General features: G+C 42.9%; 1 protein-coding gene across 1 annotated transcript in view; it reads right to left on the bottom strand.

Moving 5' to 3' along the window:
- LOC309808891 (forkhead-associated domain-containing protein 1-like) overlaps window positions 1-19411 on the bottom strand; it is a gene marked incomplete at both ends in the record, with an annotated part of 88057 nt that overhangs the window by 57012 nt on the left and 11634 nt on the right. Inside the window, one exon of the mRNA XM_082629463.1 lies at window positions 11053-11259. Within this exon, the coding sequence (XP_082485589.1) occupies window positions 11053-11259 (207 nt within the window). The remainder of the gene's footprint in view (window positions 1-11052; window positions 11260-19411) is intronic.

Raw genomic sequence — 19411 nt, 5'->3', positions numbered from 1 at the left:
GGAATTTTGCCAACTGGTTGATAAACACAGCCATTAATAAGAATTAACTTACATAAATTTACAATTAAATTATATCAGAAACAAAGGTGATACAAACTTAAAACTCACCCCTTCCTAATTATTTTACTCTATTTTATTATTACCTATGCTCTTGAGGTTATTTCACTCTACTATATGTTTCTGTTGGAAATGTTACATAGTAATGTGTTACCACACCTCTCTTTCCATCTCTGTATTCAGGGATGTGTCATTGGGAGCTTGAAATTGACCGTGGAGGGCGTATTACACCATAGAAATCAGGAAATGTTATAAATGAGGGCTTGGTTTTTAAAAAGTTTTATAAATATGTTTAATAATGGTGGTTCATATAGAGCTTGATTTTGTTTGTTTGTTTGTTTTGTTGATTGCCTAGACTTAAGACAGTAATGGAGAAAATGTTAACAATGCAGATTATACCAAAGCATGTTGTGTCTTAGCCATTATGTTATGAATAGAGCAAAAAATTGGGGAAACGTTCTTCCAGTATTTAAAAATTATTATCTGATGCAGCAACAAAGTCACTCATGTCACTGATGAACATGTGAAGTTCTAACGTCTTTCTTTTTTCACTTGTATTATTCATAAATCCAAAATATCCAAAAATACCCACGAGTGCTCAGGTTGGGAACTCTCTCATTCGTCAACTGCAATGAGAAATTGGCTATGGATACAAGAGTTCACCTAAAGTCAATGAAAGCATGCTGTGAGACTTAGCTGGTTATATAGAATTTACAAGAAAGAGTACTGTATATTTTGTTACATGGATAGACTGTGCTACACATTCTTTATATCAGTAAACCTTATGCTATGCATCCATGTACTTTACTTTTTCCAGAGAGCTGGTCATTAAATATTTACCAGCCAATTGCTGGCTGTGCTGGCACCCAGCAGAGTGCCTGCTACTCATGGTAGGTGTTCGCTGACTGAGCTGAACAGTTGGCAAATGGAGTGTAAATAAAAAGCACTTTGATTCTGGGGCTGGGATGGGGAAAACACATGCTAAGCCTGGCGCATCTTGTAACAGCAGAGAGTAAGGAAGTGCCCAAAACGAAAAGGTGGGGAGATGCTCAAGGACACAGCAAGCAATCTGAAAGAGCTCCCAGTGGCCAAGGCTGGAAGAATTTGAGCGATGAACAAGTTAATGAGTATTGGATTATAATTCAAAGTGTAAAATCAGTATACATGGATCCATACTGACATAGATACATTAGTGAGTAAATACATAAAGGAGGGAGAAGAGACCGGCTTCCTTACAGAAGAATTTAACATACATAGATGTGGAGCTTAATTCCCACAGTATGGAAGGGCCTGGGGGGTAGGGGTGATGGTGGCGAGCAGGCACACTGACTGCAGCATGGAGGAGCCATGGACCTGGAAAGACAGAATGGAGACTAGAAAACATGGCCAGTAGAACTCAGAAGCCAGGAGAGGGGGCTACATGGTGCCAGGACAAATGGCCTTTATCTCAACAAGTCCCGGGATGTCACCATAACTCAGAGACGGATAATAATTCTATGTCCCCAAGAAAAGGGTAAATCATGTATGGGGTTTCAGTGTGAGAAATCAGGGTTATACATTTAGAACACAGAACCGCCAAGTTATACATTATTTTTAGGTTTTGGAACTTAAGAGAATTAAGTCCCTTTGAGCTGTTCAGAAAAGCCATTCGTTTGGGTTTTTCCCAGCTGTGTTAAAGGAGATCTGGCCCATCTAATTTTCCCATTTTCTTGTAAATCTTCAACCTTACGGTTTTTCCTTTCCTTTCAAGTTCTAATCAGCTTCCTGGTCAGTCCATAAAATGGGAAATAGAATCTAATGAGAAAACAGCCGGATTTTTGCAAATAGCTTTTGCTACCCCTAGACTTGGCCTGCTTCAATTGGGTCTTGCCAGATAGAGAGACGGAATGAATGAATGAATGAATGAATGATCATCAACTAAGTTCAGAGAAGGAGCAACGTGGTTCTGATTTGGTAACAAAGGGTGTGGTCTGCCAGAGGAAGCAGGACACGGCCCGGTTCCTGGCCGGGTACGGGTTCTGTCTCAGCAGGATGCTAAGGGTTCAGCCCGCGCTCCCGTCTCCACCTCCCCCGATGTCATCTGCATCGCCTGTAGACATCTGGTGATAACACAGCCTCAGGGGTCCTTTTGTGTGAGTTTCTGCTGCGGAGGCCGAGCCTGAGGCTGTCTGCTGCCCCGTGCCCTCCACTTCACTGGTCTCGGGAAATCGCCTTTGATATAAAACACCCAGCCTCAGGAGTTCTCATCACATAAGTAAGTCCCCACGGGACCTGTAAGAGCACAGGGTAGAGGAAATCCTACAAGGTCAGGTAGGAGATGACAAAGCTTGACCAGAAAGAGGCTTTGTTCTGAAGGGCACCATACTCTCTGGTCATTCACTCAGTTGCCGGCTTCTCAACTCCCGGTACAGTAAAGCCACATCCTCCTCAACAACGGGCCCTATTCAGAGGTCCCAGGAATATGGAAACACCACCCTTCTTGGGGATGGACAACTAAGGCCCCGACTCTGAGCTTCTCATCACACCTGTTCACCACAGGAGAGAAATGAGCAACTCTACTTCCTTGGAGACTGGCCTGGGACTTTTCCAATGGAAAAGTGGATTATTCATCATTTTCCTCCCCCCAGATCCCTGGTGGCAAATCCCGTTCGGAAGGCTCCACTTAGGCAATAAGAATGCTTCCTAATGTCATGGACATCTTCTTTGTTTTTGCCTCCCCCGCATCCATTTCTTCCATCTTCTGGATGGGCACCTTAATTTTTTTGCAGGGAAGACACCCTTTCCCTGACAATCCTGAGTCCATAGAACTCTGACCCTTCCACCCCAGGGGTGAGACCATAACCCAGGCCTGGCCAATCAGAGCATTCCTGGCCCCTGGCCTCAGTGATTGGTTCAGGGGAAGCCACGTGATCCAAGCCACTGTCAATGAAGATGCTGGCTCTTTCCCTGGAACTGCTACTTTGTAGGGTGCTGGGGCTGCTGCTGGCCACTTTCCTACAGGTGAGGCAAGAGTCTGTCTGAGATTGGGAAGCTAACAGGGAAGAAGGAGTCAGATTCCTGACCATGATTTGGGCGCCTGGATCCAGCTGGGCCTTAGCTGCAGCTTTTGGCCTTTTCAGTTCCATGAGCTTTTTTTTTTTTTTTTGCCTAGGCTAGTTTTAGTGGGTTTTCTGACACTTGCAAACAATCAAATTTCCTGGACAGTATGCTTATTGAGACTTTAGCATAAGCATCACTATGTACTCAGAGTGAAAGTTGTTTTAAAGGTTATGACATGCTCAAATAAAACCCACCAGACTGTCATCATGCACCAAATTTACCTTTCAACTTATAAAAGTAAAGCAGCATCTCCAGAGAAGAATGATTTAAGACCAAGGAACCAATCATAAGACAAGTAGTAAAACGCTGCTTAGAGAAACTTTGATAGATAAATAGTTCTCTAGCTACAGCAGGCTTCAGACTACAAACCCCAAATTTCTGCTTCAAAAGTGACTCAGGGAGGACATTCCATAGTTTCATTTATTTCGTTTTTTGGACTCGCTGTGCACTTGTGGGATCTTAGTTACCTGACCAGGAACTGAACCCAGGTCCTCAGCAGTGAGAGCACTGAGTCCTAACCACTGGACCACCAGGGAATTCCCAACATTCCACAGTTTTAAAAGAAAACTTTCCAGTTGAAGAAACAGGTAAAATTTATAATATGCATCTGTTGTATATATAATATGTTAATGTCTAGTATATTTATCAGATCCATGTCAATGTAATTATATTATTACTATATTTGCAAATGCATATCTATGTGTATGTATACTTAGAACCACATATTTCCAGCTCTTTTTTAAAGAGGTATTGAAAAGACTGTTCAAAATTTATTTTTCCAGCTTGTCTGTTTCTTCTTATTCCTCAGTAAACTTAAGCAATTAACCAGCACATTTCCTGGCACACAGTAAGGCTCAATCTGAGTGAGTTCTTTCTCCCCAGCTCCCCCGTCTATTTTAAGTTCTTCTTTCAGAAACCAAGTCAAATGAAAGAGGCAGTACTGCATAGTGTTTCAAGCAGAGGCTGGTGAACGTTTTCTGTAGAGCCAGACAGTAAGCATTTCCAGCCCTGTGGGCCATAGGATCTGCCCAGCTTACTCTGCCATTGTAGCCGACAACACAGGCAATACTGAAATGAATGGGACGGCTGTGTTCCCAGGAAACTTTACAGAAACAGCCGATGGCCCGCACTTGGCCCTGGGCCATAACGTGCCGACCCCGGGTTAAGACCTTGGGATCCGGCATCACACAGACTCTGGTCCAGCTCCCGGCTCTGCTCCGTCTCTGGGACCCTGACGAGTGTGTCATTTCTGTGCCTTGTCTGTAAGACACAGGGATACCAACAGCCATTTCTTAGTCTGTGAGAAGTGCGTGAGATAGTGCACGTGACATGCTGGGAACACTTCCTGGTCCATAATAAATGAGCATAAAACATTAGCCATCAGGTATGATCACCATCGTCAAAATAGAAGAAGAATGGGGGCAACTGAATTTGTCCAGGAACGGCAGCAATATCCCTGGTAAAGAGTTAGTGGGTGGACTTCCCTGGGCGCACAGTGGTTAAGAATCCGCCTGCCAATGCAGGGGACAGGGATTCGAGCCCTGGTCCAGGAAGATCCCACATGCCGCGGAGCAACTAAGCCCATGGGCCACAACTACTGAGCCTGTGCTCTAGAGCCCGCGAGCCACAACTACTGAGCCCGCGTGCCACAACTACTGAAGCCCACGCACCTAGAGCCCATGCTCCGCAACAAGAGAAGCGACCGCAATGAGAAACCAAGCACTGCAAAGAAGGGTAGCCCCCGCTCGCCGCAACTAGAGAAAGACCGCGCGCATCAACGAAGACCCAACGCAGCCAAAAATAAATAAATTAAATAAATAAAATAATTAAAGAAAAAAAGTTAGTGGAGCCAGGGACTTCCCTGGCCGTCCAGTGGTTAAGACTCCACGCTTCCAATGCAGGGGGTGCAGGTTTGATCCCCGGTTGAGGAACTAAGATCCTGCATTGGTGTAGCCAAAAAAAAAGTTAGTGGAGCCAAAGAAGCAAGGAAGCCAGGTAACTGAAAATGCATTTTCTTCTATTATCAGTGGCTTTCGTTTTTACCCACATAATGAATCATCCCCTGTAAGCGTGTGAAATTACAGGTTGGACTGGGAATTGCAAGACCTTCCTTAACCGCTGGGCAGTGAAGGACCTGCCTGGGCTCTCACGGCCCCACGATGCTTCGTGCTATTAGGAAAAGCCTCCAAAAGACTCAGGAGAGCTGGCTTTTAATCCTGGCTCTGGATCTATAGGACTGATGCCTAACCTTGGGGAAGTCGCTGAAACTCTCTGAGCCTCAGTTTATGCCATGATAGGGGTGGTCCCAGGGACCTCTATAAAAACAACTGAAGGGGGAAAGGGGACCTGGGATTAATGAGTAGCTCCTTGGCAGAAATTGGAAATTGAAGCTCAGAAAGGTAAAGCCAGTTGCAGCTGGCATTTCAACTTGGGTCCATCCAACTCCAAAGCCCTTGCTTTCTCGATTGTGTTCTGCAGAGCTTCCCCATTAAAGCAGCAAGGAATATTGGCCGACAGAGGGCGCTCTTCTCACAAGACAGGACGTCATGACATTGCAGGGACAGAAGACAGTATCCAGGAGCCACGTGGGAGAGCCTGGCTGGACTGGGAACAGGGCAGAGCAGGCTACAGGGAAGGCCAGACACAGGCTGTCATGGGGATGGGGGCTGCCGCCAAGGAGCTGTCAACCCCCTCATAGAACAACTCGGCACGTCATTTGTGGCCCCTGGCTTCCTTTTTCATTCTGGCCATTTCCATCCGTTTTGCCGTAATTCAGAACAGAGAAAGACATGATTGATACATACGGGTGAGGTGGGTTTCCTTACTCAGCTGCCTTGTAAGAACGGCGCCACTGTGACTAGCACAGCTTGTTTCCACACCTCCTTTCCCAGAGCTCAGAAAGCACGAGTAAAGGCAACAACCAACAAAACCCACAACACGGCAGCACACCTGACTCTGGGACTTCAATTTCCCACGCCTGGTGCCAAGACTCTATGGGATTAATTAACGGTTGCTTCAGGGCATTGCAGATGGCCCTGCGGGTTATGTCCTGCACAACTTCAGTGGGCGCCATCCACATGGACTACGTTGTGAATGGTGACCCTGGAGTTGTGCAATATGGCAGCCCTAGGTAATACTTTGATGAGAGAGCTATAATTTACAAAGTATGGTCCTGGGGGCTTCCCTGGTGGCGCAGTGGTTGAGAGTCCACTAGCCGATGCAGGGGACACGGGTTTGTGCCCCAGTCCCAGATGATCCCACATGCCGCGGAGCGGCTGGACCTGTGAGCCATGGCCGCTGAGCCTGCACGTCCGGAGCCTGTGCTCTGCAACGGGAGAGGCCACAACAGTGAGAGGCACGCGACCGCAAAAAAAAAAAAAAAAAAAAAAAGAATGGTCCTAGGCACAACCTGGCTGCCAATGCACTTTGTCAAACAAAAGTTTTTCTTTATATTTTTCCATCTTGTATTTTATTCTAAGGGTAATTTATCTGCAAATGTATTTATCTGCTAGCGGGGGCAGGTCTTGGGAGGTTTCCCTGTCCAAAAGGACACTTACAAAGGAGACATCTTGGCTGCTCCATGCTGGTTTGCTTGACTCTAAAGCTGAGGGTTATCATGTGCTTATTAGGTGCCAGACGCTGCACTAAGCAATTTACGCACTTTGCCCACTTAATACCACAGTCACTCAAGGTGGTAGGAACTATTGTTACAGGAGTGGGGACCGAGGCCCTGAGAGGTAGATGATTTGTGCACGTCCAGTATAAAAGCCGGTCAAGAGCAGGGCTGGGACGGCGCTGGAGTCAGCCTGACCTCAGGGCACGTGCTCTAACCACTGTGACATCTGCACACACATCTGGATTCCTAAGCGCCCCGCACCTCACCCCCATCCCCCAGTAAAATGCTGTCACACCCTCCTCTATTGGTTAGGGTCACCACAACACCTGAACTAAATGCTTTCATTTGGGAACTCTTTGTCGGGAGAAGAACAGTTCTCATCATACTTAATCTGTATGATATCAGGGCAGTCCTCCGTGGAAACTCCATCCAAGGAGGAAACACAGCGCCCTCACCAGGAACCCCAAAATCAATTGGAAACAAGAATATGCCGGAAGCAAGACGGCCACGAATTTTTTAGAAAAACTGGGCTTCAAAATATTTGATGAGAGATGCTCTTCAATACCTCTCCCTTTCCCCCCTCTTCCTTTCTCTTCTTTTAAATAGCCAGCAGGTTGGGGTCATCAGGAAGTGGAATTTGTAGGAAGGTGTCAGTCAGTCCACAGGCCGCCCTCACACGGATGCTGCAAAGGACCCCTCCATGAATATGAGCGTCATGGATGGAAGCTTCTCAAGCTGGGGACGCCCCGACAGAGAGCACTTTTGAGAAGATGGGGCTGTGGAGAGTCCTGCAAAGTGCCCTGGGCACAGGCCAGGGGAACACTTGTGCAGCTGCCTGTAGTCAACCGAGGAATGAAGCAAGGTGCAAGTGCGTGTAGGAATAAGAATTGAAAAAATCCGTGCATATTCGAGTGACCTTGAGAATATGCTTTCCTCAGTGTGAAAACCAGTCAAGGCTACTGCTCCAGCTAGCATCAGGCTAAATGGTTTTCTCCCCTCCTTTTTCCACAAGTGGGGATAGTGTTTAATTTGCACTGACTAGCTGTGTGGCCCTGGGGAGATTACTTAACCTCTCTGAGTTTCGGATTCCTTGTCTGTCAAATGGGGATCACGGGAGAACCCAGCTCATAGGTTGCTGTGAGCGTGAAATAAGGGAGAGCAGGCGAATTGCTTAGCACAGTGCTGTTCACGTCAGTGATTCCTCCTGCTGCTCTCCTGGTTTCTCTTCTTACAAAACATCTTCTTCCGTCTTATCTACTCAAGGTTAGAGGTCTTCATCGCTGTTTCCCACAATTATATAAGAAGCACCTTTTAAAATAAAGTCCCCATTCCATAGTTGTACACCCGTGTTCATAACAAACTTACTCAAAATGGCCAAAAGGTGGAAGCAACCCAAGTGGCCATGGATGGATGAGCAGATAAACAAAATGTGGTGAATCCATACAATGAAATATTCAACTGGAATGAACCATGAGGATATCATACTAAGTGAAATAAGATGATCGCAAAAGGACAAACAATGTAAGATTCCATTTATATGAGGAACCTAGAATAGTCCAATTCACAGACACAGCATGGTGGGAGGGGAGGAAGGAAGCAGGGGGTTTGATTTGATGGGCTTAGAGTTTCAGTTTGGGAAGATGAACAAAGTTCTGAAGATGGATGGGGATGATGGCTGCACAACAGTGTGAATAGATTTAATGCCACTGTGAACTGTACACTTAAACATGGTTAAGATGGTAAATTTTATGTGTATTTTACCATAATTTTGAAAATTAAAAGTTAAAAACAAACCCCAAAATGAAACACCTCCAAGGTTTCTCCGAGGTTTGGGGTGATAGAAATGGATGAAAGTGTTCTGAAAGCAGGTTGTGGTGATGGCTGCACAACTCCATCAATATATTCAAATTGATTGAATTGGACACTTCAAATGGGTGAAGTTTCTGTTATGTAAATTGTACTTCAGAAGCTGTTAAGAGCAAGCAAGCAAACAAACACATGCTGTGATCCGGAGGAAACTTTGGAGGATGAAGGAGCTGTTCACTGTCTTGATTGTGGCTATGGTTTCACAGGTGTACCCATATGTCAAAGCCCATCCACTTACAGACTTTAAACATGTGCCGTTTATGGCATGTCAATTATATCTCAAGAAAGCTGTGTTTTAAAAAGGCAGAACAGTATTCCATATATAAACAAACTCCTTATAATATATTAAACTCCTTATAATATATTAAACAATATAATTTATTAAACAATGCCTCCTTTGGATGGAAATTTAGGTTTCAAATTTTATGCCCCTATCAATAATATTTCAATAAATATCTTTGTAGGAAAAAAAAAGAAAAAAATGCAGATATTATTTGCTGCTCCCCTATTCTTCTCCCCACAGGCAAGCCACAGAGTCAGAATTTCCCAGGGAGGGGGCCTGGGAACCTGTAATTTTACTGAACATTCCTGAAAATTTCTTGGAATCAGACATGTTGGGGCACATTGAATCAAACTTCATGAACTTGGATTTTCAGGCTTGGGAGTGTGAAATCCCCTTTTCTTTGATCCCTAAAAAATTCTGTAAGTGTTCCATACAAATGATTCTAAATTTCGGTTTCCCTCCTATTGGCGGTGCATCAGAATCATCAGGGAGCTTGTGAGAATGCATATTCCCAGGCCCTGCTCCCAGGGAGGATGTGTATGGTTGCCAGATTTCGCATAAATAAAGAAATGAATAAATCAATATATAATAAACTATAGGGTGTCCGTTAAATCTGAATTTCAGATAAACACCAAATAATTTTTTTAGCATAAGTGGTTCCTTGCAATAGTTGGGCCACACCTGTACATAACAATGATTTGTTGCTTCTCTGAAATTCAGATTTAACTGCGTGTCCTGTATTTCATCTGGGAATCCTAAGTATGAGTCCTCAGGCCTGGGGTGAAGCCCAGATCTGCACTGTGGGTCTGCTCCCCACGTGCTTCTGACGAGGGGGATCCTTAGAACCCATGTTGAGAACCCCTGATCAGGTCAACACCTTCTGGGTCAGGAGCCCCTCCTCAGGGCGGCCAGTGGATCCCAGTGCATCCCACAAGTGAGCACACTTTAATGTTGGCCCAAGGAGGAAAAGGGGGCTGAGAAGCAGCAGGACAAAACTGCCCCAGGTTTTCAAAGCCAAACGTGGTGGATGCGGTGTCACGGGCCCTGCAGCCTGAGGGACGGTGCTCATCTTCTCTGAGTGAGTATTTAAGGCTGCCTAGTGGACCCACACCCCAGGATTCTGTCTAGATTCTCTAAACTTTATTTATTTATACCCAGCCTCGTCCCAGAAAGGACTTTAAGCCTCGGAGGTCTCAGTCCATGCAGGGTTCTTGGTGCTGGGGAGTGAGGTTAACACGCCGTCTCTCTGGGACACACACGACAGGTATTAATTGTGTGCTCACCACGAATGGGCATTATTCTGGGAGTTTTACAATTAGAACCATCTCATTTAGCCCTCGAGATAAGCCTGCAAGGTCGTTGCTGTCGTTGGCCCCAATTTGTAGATGAGGAAACCGAGGTTCCGAGGGGTCCAATGGCTTGTGCAAGAGCGCACCGAGTAGGCCAGTGGCAGAGCTGGGGTTCTGACCCAGGACTGTGTTGCTAACCAGCCCCCATCCCGCCTCCCTACTGAACCAGATACTTCTGGTGACTGAGCTTTGCTGGGCGAATTTTGGGTTACGTTCCGCTTAACCTGGGGCCATACTTTAGGTCCTGATCCCGGGAACATTTCTGATCCGGTGTGATAACAGCTGGCAGGCCTTGAGCGTCTACTCTGGCCAGAGACTTTGACTTTTTATACATAGATACTCTCTCAACGCCCTGCACCGCTGAGAAGACCCAGACCCAGGCATACAGAGAAGCCTGGCCGAGGTCGCAAAGCTAGGAAGTTGCAGAGCACTGATCTGCCTAAAAAGGAAGCATCCATCTCTGCATCTTCAAAAGCACACACTTGCTTTCCACCTCCCCTCGCCAAGCTTCACTTTTCAGGAAAACGCTCTCGCTCCGGGCTGGTCGCTAGGCAACCCTTGCATGTAATTCCATGAAATGCCCAGAAGAGGGCGCGAGGACTCGCTCTCCCCGGGCATCCACGCGATGGGGCTGAACTTCGCAGAATCGCGAAAGGAAGAGTGACGCGCTCCAGACGAACTCCACCTGTGGCCGTACCCGAGCCCTAGGCTGCACGGAAGGTGACACAACACGGCACCTCTGCACCCCACCCCACCCCACCCCCGAAGGGGCCTGGACTCACCGAGGCTGGATTTTCGATGACCAGTTCGTAGGTCAGCCCTCTGGACCCAAACCTCAGGATGTCTCCGGGTAGGAGCTTCACAGCCACGTTCTGAATGTGGCACTCATTGACGAACGTGCCGTTGCAGGAATTGAAGTCGTGGAGAACAAAGCTGCTTTCGGCCTCATTATATTCAATGAGTGCGTGATGGTTGTCGACGTCTGCAGACTGAAATGCAGAAGGGGGACAGTCAGAGCCAGGAATAACAAGGAATAACTAGTGCCGCTGACACTGGGGGCCCCAATGTGCTAACCACTTCATCTGGCTGGACAGTCACTGCAATCCTCATTTTAAGAGGAGGATGCTGAGGGTCAGAGAGGTTAAGTGACTTGCCTAAGGCCACACAGCTAGTGAGTGGAGGGTCACCAGAGCCTGACAGCAGACCCAGAATAGATGCCCAGTTTTGGGGTAGGGCGTCAGGCAACACAGAGGCAAGAGGGAACTCGGGGGGAATTGGCCAGGAATTGGCCACTTGATAGTTCTCTGATCCCATGCCAGTATCCTTTTGGTTGTCCCGAGTGGCAAGACAGCAGAAATGGCCCAACACAAACAAGAAAGGTCAGTTGGCAAGTGACAACTGTCCATTTACAGCAAGTGTTAAAGTTCAGGGGAGGTTTTGTAATAATTGTTGTTTGTTCTATTCATTTTTAAAATAACATGTTTTTTGTAATAATGCAGAAAATGAGAACTAGAGAAAAACACAAAGAAGACATTAAAATCACTTAGACTCCCGTCCCCCAGAGGCAGGCACCGAGAACACGGTGGTTCACATCCTTCCAGTCTTTTCTCTATGCTTACAATCTTTTTAAAAAGTTTAAACACAATTGAGCTCATACCACAAAACATAGTTTTATAAACTACCTTTTAAAAGCCTTGGTGTACAATGAAGGTTTTTCCCATGTGCTTAATTATTACTGTTGCTTCTTAAAAGCTAATCAGAATTTATCTAACCAAAGATGATCTATTTTTCAATAGGGGCCCTGGTGTGACCACATTTCCCTCAAAAGAGAGAGACCCCAGACAGTGATTTGTCAGTGGTGTCAGAAACCTCCTGTGTAACCACTTTAATAAGAAGAATGAGCAAAACTCGGCACCAAGGAGGAAATATCACATCCCCCCCTGGCCCCGGCGCCCTGGACTATGGGCTGCAGGGCACATGCGAAGTCCTCTGTCTTCTCGGAACACTGCCTATGAGCCATCCACTCCAGCCTGAGACTTTGCAAATATTTTCTAAGTCACTCTTCTCAGAGTGCCTCATCCAACTTTCATAGAGATTACTTGGACTTAGAAATCTATACTAATGTCCCACAATATAATTATAACCAATAGCTTATATTAATAATAGCTTATAGTATATGAATAGATAATAATATAACTGCATATATTAGTAGAATATATTAATGACACATTATGTGTAATTACACAAATGCCAGGAAATTTGCTAAGTGCTTTACTGCATTATCCCGTTTCATCTTCACAATAATTCAAAGGGATACTTCCTCATTTAAAAAAAAATTTAATTTTTTATTGAAGTCTAGTTGATTTACAATGTTGTGTTAGTTTCAGGTGTACAGCAAAGTGATTCAGTTATACATATATATAATATCTATTCTTTTTCAGATTCTTTTCTATCACAGGTTACTGCAAGATATTGAATATAGTTCCCTGTGCTGTACAGTAGGTCCGATAGTTACTCATTTCTTAGATGAGGAAACTGAGGCATAGAACGATTAAGTGTGCCCACAGTCAGCCACTTTGACTCGCTTGGCTTGTTCCCAGGTTTGCCTGATTCAAATGACTGTGCCTTTACCCACTTTTCAAATTCCTACCAAACACTTTGGCACTTAAAATACTGAAACACAAGAAGAAAGCAGGAGCAGCTCTATTAATTTCAGGCAGAGCCAACTTCAGAGGAAGGAAAGTTATCAGGGATAAAGAGAGGCGATACATAGTGATAAAGGGGTCGATTCTCCAAGCAGACATAACAGTCCTTCATTGTATGTACCCAACAATAGAGCATCAAAGTATGGAAGGCAAAAACTGATAGGACTGCAAGGAGAAGCAGATGAATCCATCATGGTAGCTGGAGACCTCAACAGCCCTCTGTCAGTGACGGGCAGACCCACCAGGCAGAAAATTAGGAAGAATGAAGTTGAACTGAACAGCACTACCATCATCTGGATCTAACTGGCAACCACACAGCTTCATCCCACAGCAACAAAACACACATCCTTCTCAAGCTCCCATGGAACATTCATGAAGCAGACCACATTCCAGGCCACAAAATATACCTCAACAAATGTAAAAGAATAGAAATTATGCAAAGTACGTTTTCAGAACACAATGGAATTAGGCTAGAAACCAATACCAGAAAGACAGCTGGAAAATACCCAAATATTTTCAGATTAAACAACACACCTCTAAATAACAGATGGGTCAAGGAGGGAGTCTCATGGGAAATAAAAATTTATCTTGAGCTAAATGAAAATGAAAATACAACCTATGAAAATTTGCAAGATGCAGTGAAAGCAGTGCTTGGAGGGAAGTTTATGGCATTGAAGGCATACATTTGAAAAGACCTAAGCTTCCACCTTATGAAACTAGAGAAAGAAGAGCAATATAAGCCTACCACAAGCACAAGAAAAGAAGCAATGAATGAAATAAAAAGCAGGAAAACAAGAGAGAAAAGTCAGCAAAATAAAGAGCTGTTTGGTTTTTTTTTTTTTGTAAAGATCAATAAAATTGACAAACCTCTAGCAGGATAACCAAGAAAAAAAGAGAGAAGATACAAATTACTCAAATCAGAAATGAAAGCGATGGCATCACTACTGATCTCATGGACACTGAAGGGATAATAAAGGAATATTATGAATAATTCTATGCCCACAGATTTTATAAGTTAATGAAGTGGACCATTTCCTTGAAAGACACAATCTACTGAAACTCACACAAGGAGAAATAAATACTCTGAATAGACTCATATCTAGTAAAGAATTTGAATCAATAATGAATAACCTTCCAAAATGGAAAGCACCAGGCCTGGATGGGTTCACTGGTAAATTCTATCAAACATTAAGGAAAGAATGATATCAGTTCTCAGTAATCTCTTCCAGAAAATAGAAGAGAGAACACTTCCCAGCTCATTCTGTGAGGCCAAGCTTATTCTAATAGCAAAACCAGATAAAGATATTGCAAAACAGGAAAATTGCAGACCAATACCTCCCATGAACATAGATGCAAAATCCTCAACAAAATATTAGCAAATTGAATCCAGTGATGTATAAAAAGACTTCTACACCACAGTCAAGTGGGATTTATTCCAGGTATGCAAGGCTGGTTCAACATTTGGAAATCAATTAATGTAATCCATCACATCAACAGCGTAGAGAAGAGAAATCGCATTATCATAACAGTAGATGCAAAAAGAGCATTTGACAAAATTAAACACCATCCATGATAAACTAACAAACCACCAAACCACCACAACAACTCTTGGCAAATTAGGGATGGAGGGGAACTTCCTCAACCTGATAAAGTACATCTATAAAAACCCTAAAGCTAACGTCATATTTAGTGGTGAGAAACTAGAAACTTTCCAATTAAGATCAGGAATAAGGTGAAGATGTCCCCTTTCACCACTCATTTTCAACATTGTACTGTATGTCCTAGCTAATGCAACAAGGCAAGAAAAGAGAATAAAAGATAGATTGGGAAGGAAAAAGAAATCTTCTTTGGTGAGGTGTTTGTTCAGATCTTTTGCCCATTTTGCAGATGGCATGATTGTCTATGCAGAAAATCCCAAAGAACCGACAAAAAGCCCTCCTGGAACTAATGAGCAATTGTACCCAGGTTGCAGAATACATGATTAATATACAAAAGTCAATTGCTTTCCTATATACCAACAATGAACAAGTGGAATATGAAATTAAAAACACAACACCATTTACATTTGCACCAAAAAAAAAAAATGAAGTACTTAGGAATAAATCTAACAAAATACTTAGCTATATGAAGAGGTATATGAAGAAAACTACAAAATGTTGATGAAAGAAATCAAAGTAGTCTAAATAAATGAAGAGATATTTCATGTTTATTTGAAATTCCTTAATGATATATGATGTTTAACATCTTTTCATATGCTTATTTGACATCTGTAGATTTTCTTTGGTGAGGTGTCTGTTGAGCTCTTTTGCCCATTTTTAAGTTGGGTTGTTTGATTTCTTTTTTTTTTTTTTTTTGCGGTATGCGGGCCTCTCACTGTTGTGGCCTCCCCCGTTGCGGAGCACAGGCTCCGGACGCGCAGGCCCAGCGGCCATGGCTCACGGGCCCAGCCGCTCCGCGGCATATGGGATCCTCCCAGACCGGGGCACGAACCCGTATCCCCTGCATCGGCAGGCGGACTCTCAACCACTGCGCCACCAGGGAGGCCCCTGTTTGGTTTCTTATTGTTGATTTTTAAGACTCATTTATATTGTTTATTTATTTATTTTATTGAAATGTAGTCGATTTACAATGTTGTATTAATTTCTGCTGTACAGCAAAGTGATTCAGTTATACATATATATACATTCTTTTTAAAATATTCTTTTCCATTATGGTTTATCACAGGATATTGAATATAGTTCCCTGTGCTCTACAGTAGGACCTTGTTGTTTCTCCATCCTGGATGTAACAGCTCACATCTGCTAACCTCAACCTCCCACTCCATCTCTCCCTCAACCCCCTCCCCCTTGGCAACCACAGTCTGTTCTCTATATCCATGAAGACTCATTGATTTTGGATACATGCTTACAGCATCTTTCTTCATAACTGCCAAAAACTGGAAGCAACCAAGATGTCCTTTAAAAGGTAAATGGATAGACAAATTGTGGTACATCCATACAATGAAATACTAGTGATAAAAATAAATGAGGGCCTCCCTGGTGGCGCAGTGGTTGAGAGTCCGCCTGCCGATGCAGGGGATACGGGTTCGTGCCCCGGTCTGGGAGGATCCCATATGCCGCGGAGCGGCTGGGCCCGTGAGCCATGGCCGCTGGGCCTGCGCATCCGGAGCCTGTGCTCCGCAACGGGGGAGGCCACAACAGTGAGAGGCCCGCATACCGCAAAAAAAAAAAAAATAAATAAATAAATAAATAAATAAATAAATAAATGAGTTATCAAATAACAAAAAAGACATGGAGGAATCTTAAATGCATATTGCTTAGTGAAAGAACCTAGTCTGAAAAGGTTACATACCGTATGATTCCAACTGTATGAAATTCTGGAAAAAGTAAAACTATAAGGAGAGTAAAAGATCAGTGCTTGCCAGGGGCACAGGGGCTCTGGGGCTCAGGATGAAGACGAGGGGCACAGGGGATTTCAGGGCAGTGAAAATATTTTTTATGATACTGTAATGGTGGATACTTGTCACTATACATTTGTCAAAAGGAAAGAACGTACAACGCAAAGAGTGAACCCTAATGTAAACTATGGACTTAGTTAATAATAGCATATCAATATTGGTTCATCAGTTGTAACAAATGTACCGCACTAATGCATGATGTTAATAATAGGGGAAACTGTGTGTATTGGAGGGGTGGATATATGGGAACTCTCTGTATTCTCTGCTAAAATTCCTGTAAACCTAAAACTGTTCAAAAAAATAAAGTATTAAAAAAAATGAAAACACATTAGTTCTTTGGAAAATGTCACCCACATCATCTTCATCACCATTGCCATTGATCTTTGTGTCCTTTGAACCTTTGATAACCCATGAATGAGAGAAATTCTGTGTTACATTTTGTTTGTCTCTTGCCAGGCTTCACTGCTTTCAGTTCCTCAAAACCTGTCAAGCCATTATTAAGAAATCAAAGCAAGCAGGAAGTTTTAAATGACTCCACAAATTTGGGTGAGCCTCTACCACATGTTAGGCCAGGAGACAGCTTCCTAGTTTGGCCCTATAATATCACTCGCTCCCTTTACTTGGAAAATTGCTAAATGCTGCTACTGGACAGACGCCCTGCTGCTAATACAGACTGACTCTCTAAGCCCCAGCCTACTGAGCTGTCCAACTATGAGATGAACTGTTATTTATTTATTATTATTTTTATTATTATCCTTATCATCCTCTAACATATTTTGAGGGCTTCCTGTGAACTGGGCCCTGCTGAAGCATTTTGTGTGCATTTTTATCATTTAATCTGCATGACAGCCCTAAACAGGGACTCTATTATTATCTCCATCTTAGAGATGAAGAAGCTGAGACTCAAAAGGTGAAGTGAGAGGACAGCATTACCTTGATACCAAACCCAGACAAAGACACTACAAGAAAACTACAGACAAATATCTCTTATGAACACTGATACCACAATCCTCAACAAAATAGGAGGAAACCGAATTCAACAGCACATTAAAAGGATCATACACTATGACCAAGTGGGATTTATTCTTGGAATGCAGACTTGATGGTTCAACATATGAAAATTAATCCACGTAATACATCACATTAACAGAAAGAAGGAAAAAAATGGTCATCTCGATTGATGTACAAAAAGCATTTGACAAAATGCAACACTCTTTCATGATAAAAGCACTCAACAAACAGGGAATAGAGGGAAATTACCTCAACATAATAAAGGTCAAATATGAAAGGCCCACAGTTAGCATCATACTCAAAGGTGAAAGACTGAAAGCTTTTCCTCTAATTTCAAGAATAAGATAAGGATACCTGCTTTTGCCACTTCTATTCAACAAAGTACTGGAAGTCCTAGCCAGAGCAATTAGGCAAGACAAAGAAATAAAGGCATCCAAATTCGAAAGGAAGAAGTAAAATTATCTCTGTTCACAGGCAACATGATCTTACATGTACAAAATCCTAAAGAGTCCATGAAAAACCACAACCCTCTTAGAACTAAAAAATAACATTCACTAGCAAAATCGTAGGACACAAAATCAACACACAAACATCAGTTGTGTTTCTATATGCTCACAATGAACAATCTGAAAAGGAAGTTAAGAAAATAATTTCATTTATGATAGCATCAAAAAGAATAACATATTTTGGGATAAATTTAACCAAGGTGGTAAAAGATGTGTACACTGAAAACTACAAAGTGCTGCTGAAAGAAATTAAAGACACAAATAAATGGAAAGACACCCTGTATTCGTGGGTTGGAAGACTTAATATTGTGAAGATGTCATTACTACACAGCAGGATCTACAGATTCAAAATCCCAACAGCAGTTTTGGCAGAAATAGAAAAATCCATCCTAAAATTCATATGGAATCTCAGTGGGCCCCAAATAGCCAAAAGAATCTTGAGAAAGAAAAGCAAAGTTGGAGGTCTCACACTTTCTGATTTCAAAACTTACTGCATACAAAGGTACAGTAATCAAAACAGTGTGATACTGACATAAGGTCAGGCACATAGGCCAATAGAATAGAAGAGAGAGCACAGAAATAAAACTTTGCATATATGGTCCAATGATTTTTGACAAGGGTGCCAAGATTATTCAATGGGGAAAGAACAGTATTTTCAACAAATGATGCTGGGAAAGACTGCAAAAGAATTAAGTTGAACTCTTACCTTACACCATGTATAAAAATTAACTCAAAGTGGATCAAAGACTTAAACAGAGTCTAAAACTATAAAACTTTTAGAGGAAAGCACAGGAGGAAAGCTTTATGACATTGGATTTGGCAATGCATTTTGGGATATGATACCAAAAGCATAGGCAGCAAAAGTAAAAATAGATAAATTCAACTATATCAAAAATTAAAACTTCTGTGAATCAAAGGACACAATAAACAGGGTGAAAGGCCATCTAGAGAATGGGAGAAAATAGTTGCAAATCACAAATCTGAAAAAGGGTTAATATGAAGAATATATAGAGAACTATAACTCAACAACAACAACAAAAAAGAACCCCCAAATAACTTGATCAAATATGGGCGTAGAACTGGAATAGACATTTCTCCAAAGAAGATATATAAATGTCCAACAAGCATATAAAAAGATGCTCAACATTACTAGTCATTAGGGAAATTCAAATCAAAACCACAGTGAGATACCACCTCATACCCATTAGGATGGCTACTATCAAAAACAAACAAACAGCAACAGAAAATAACAAGTGTTGGCAAGGATGTAGAGTAGGGGAACACTTATGCACTGCTGAGAATGTAAAATGGTGCAGCTGATAGGAAAAACAGTAGAGCGGCTTCTCAAACAATTTAGAATAAAATTATCATATGATCCAGCAAGTCCACTTCTGGGTATATACCCCGAAGAATTGAAAGCAGGAACTTAAAGAGTTATTTGTACACTCATGTTTATAGTAGC

Source organism: Mesoplodon mirus (assembly GCF_964341445.2).
Source record: "Mesoplodon mirus genome assembly, chromosome: 7".
NCBI lineage: Eukaryota > Metazoa > Chordata > Mammalia > Artiodactyla > Ziphiidae > Mesoplodon > Mesoplodon mirus.
The sequence above is the reverse complement of the archived record's forward strand: the minus strand, read 5'-3'. Positions and strand labels throughout refer to the sequence as shown.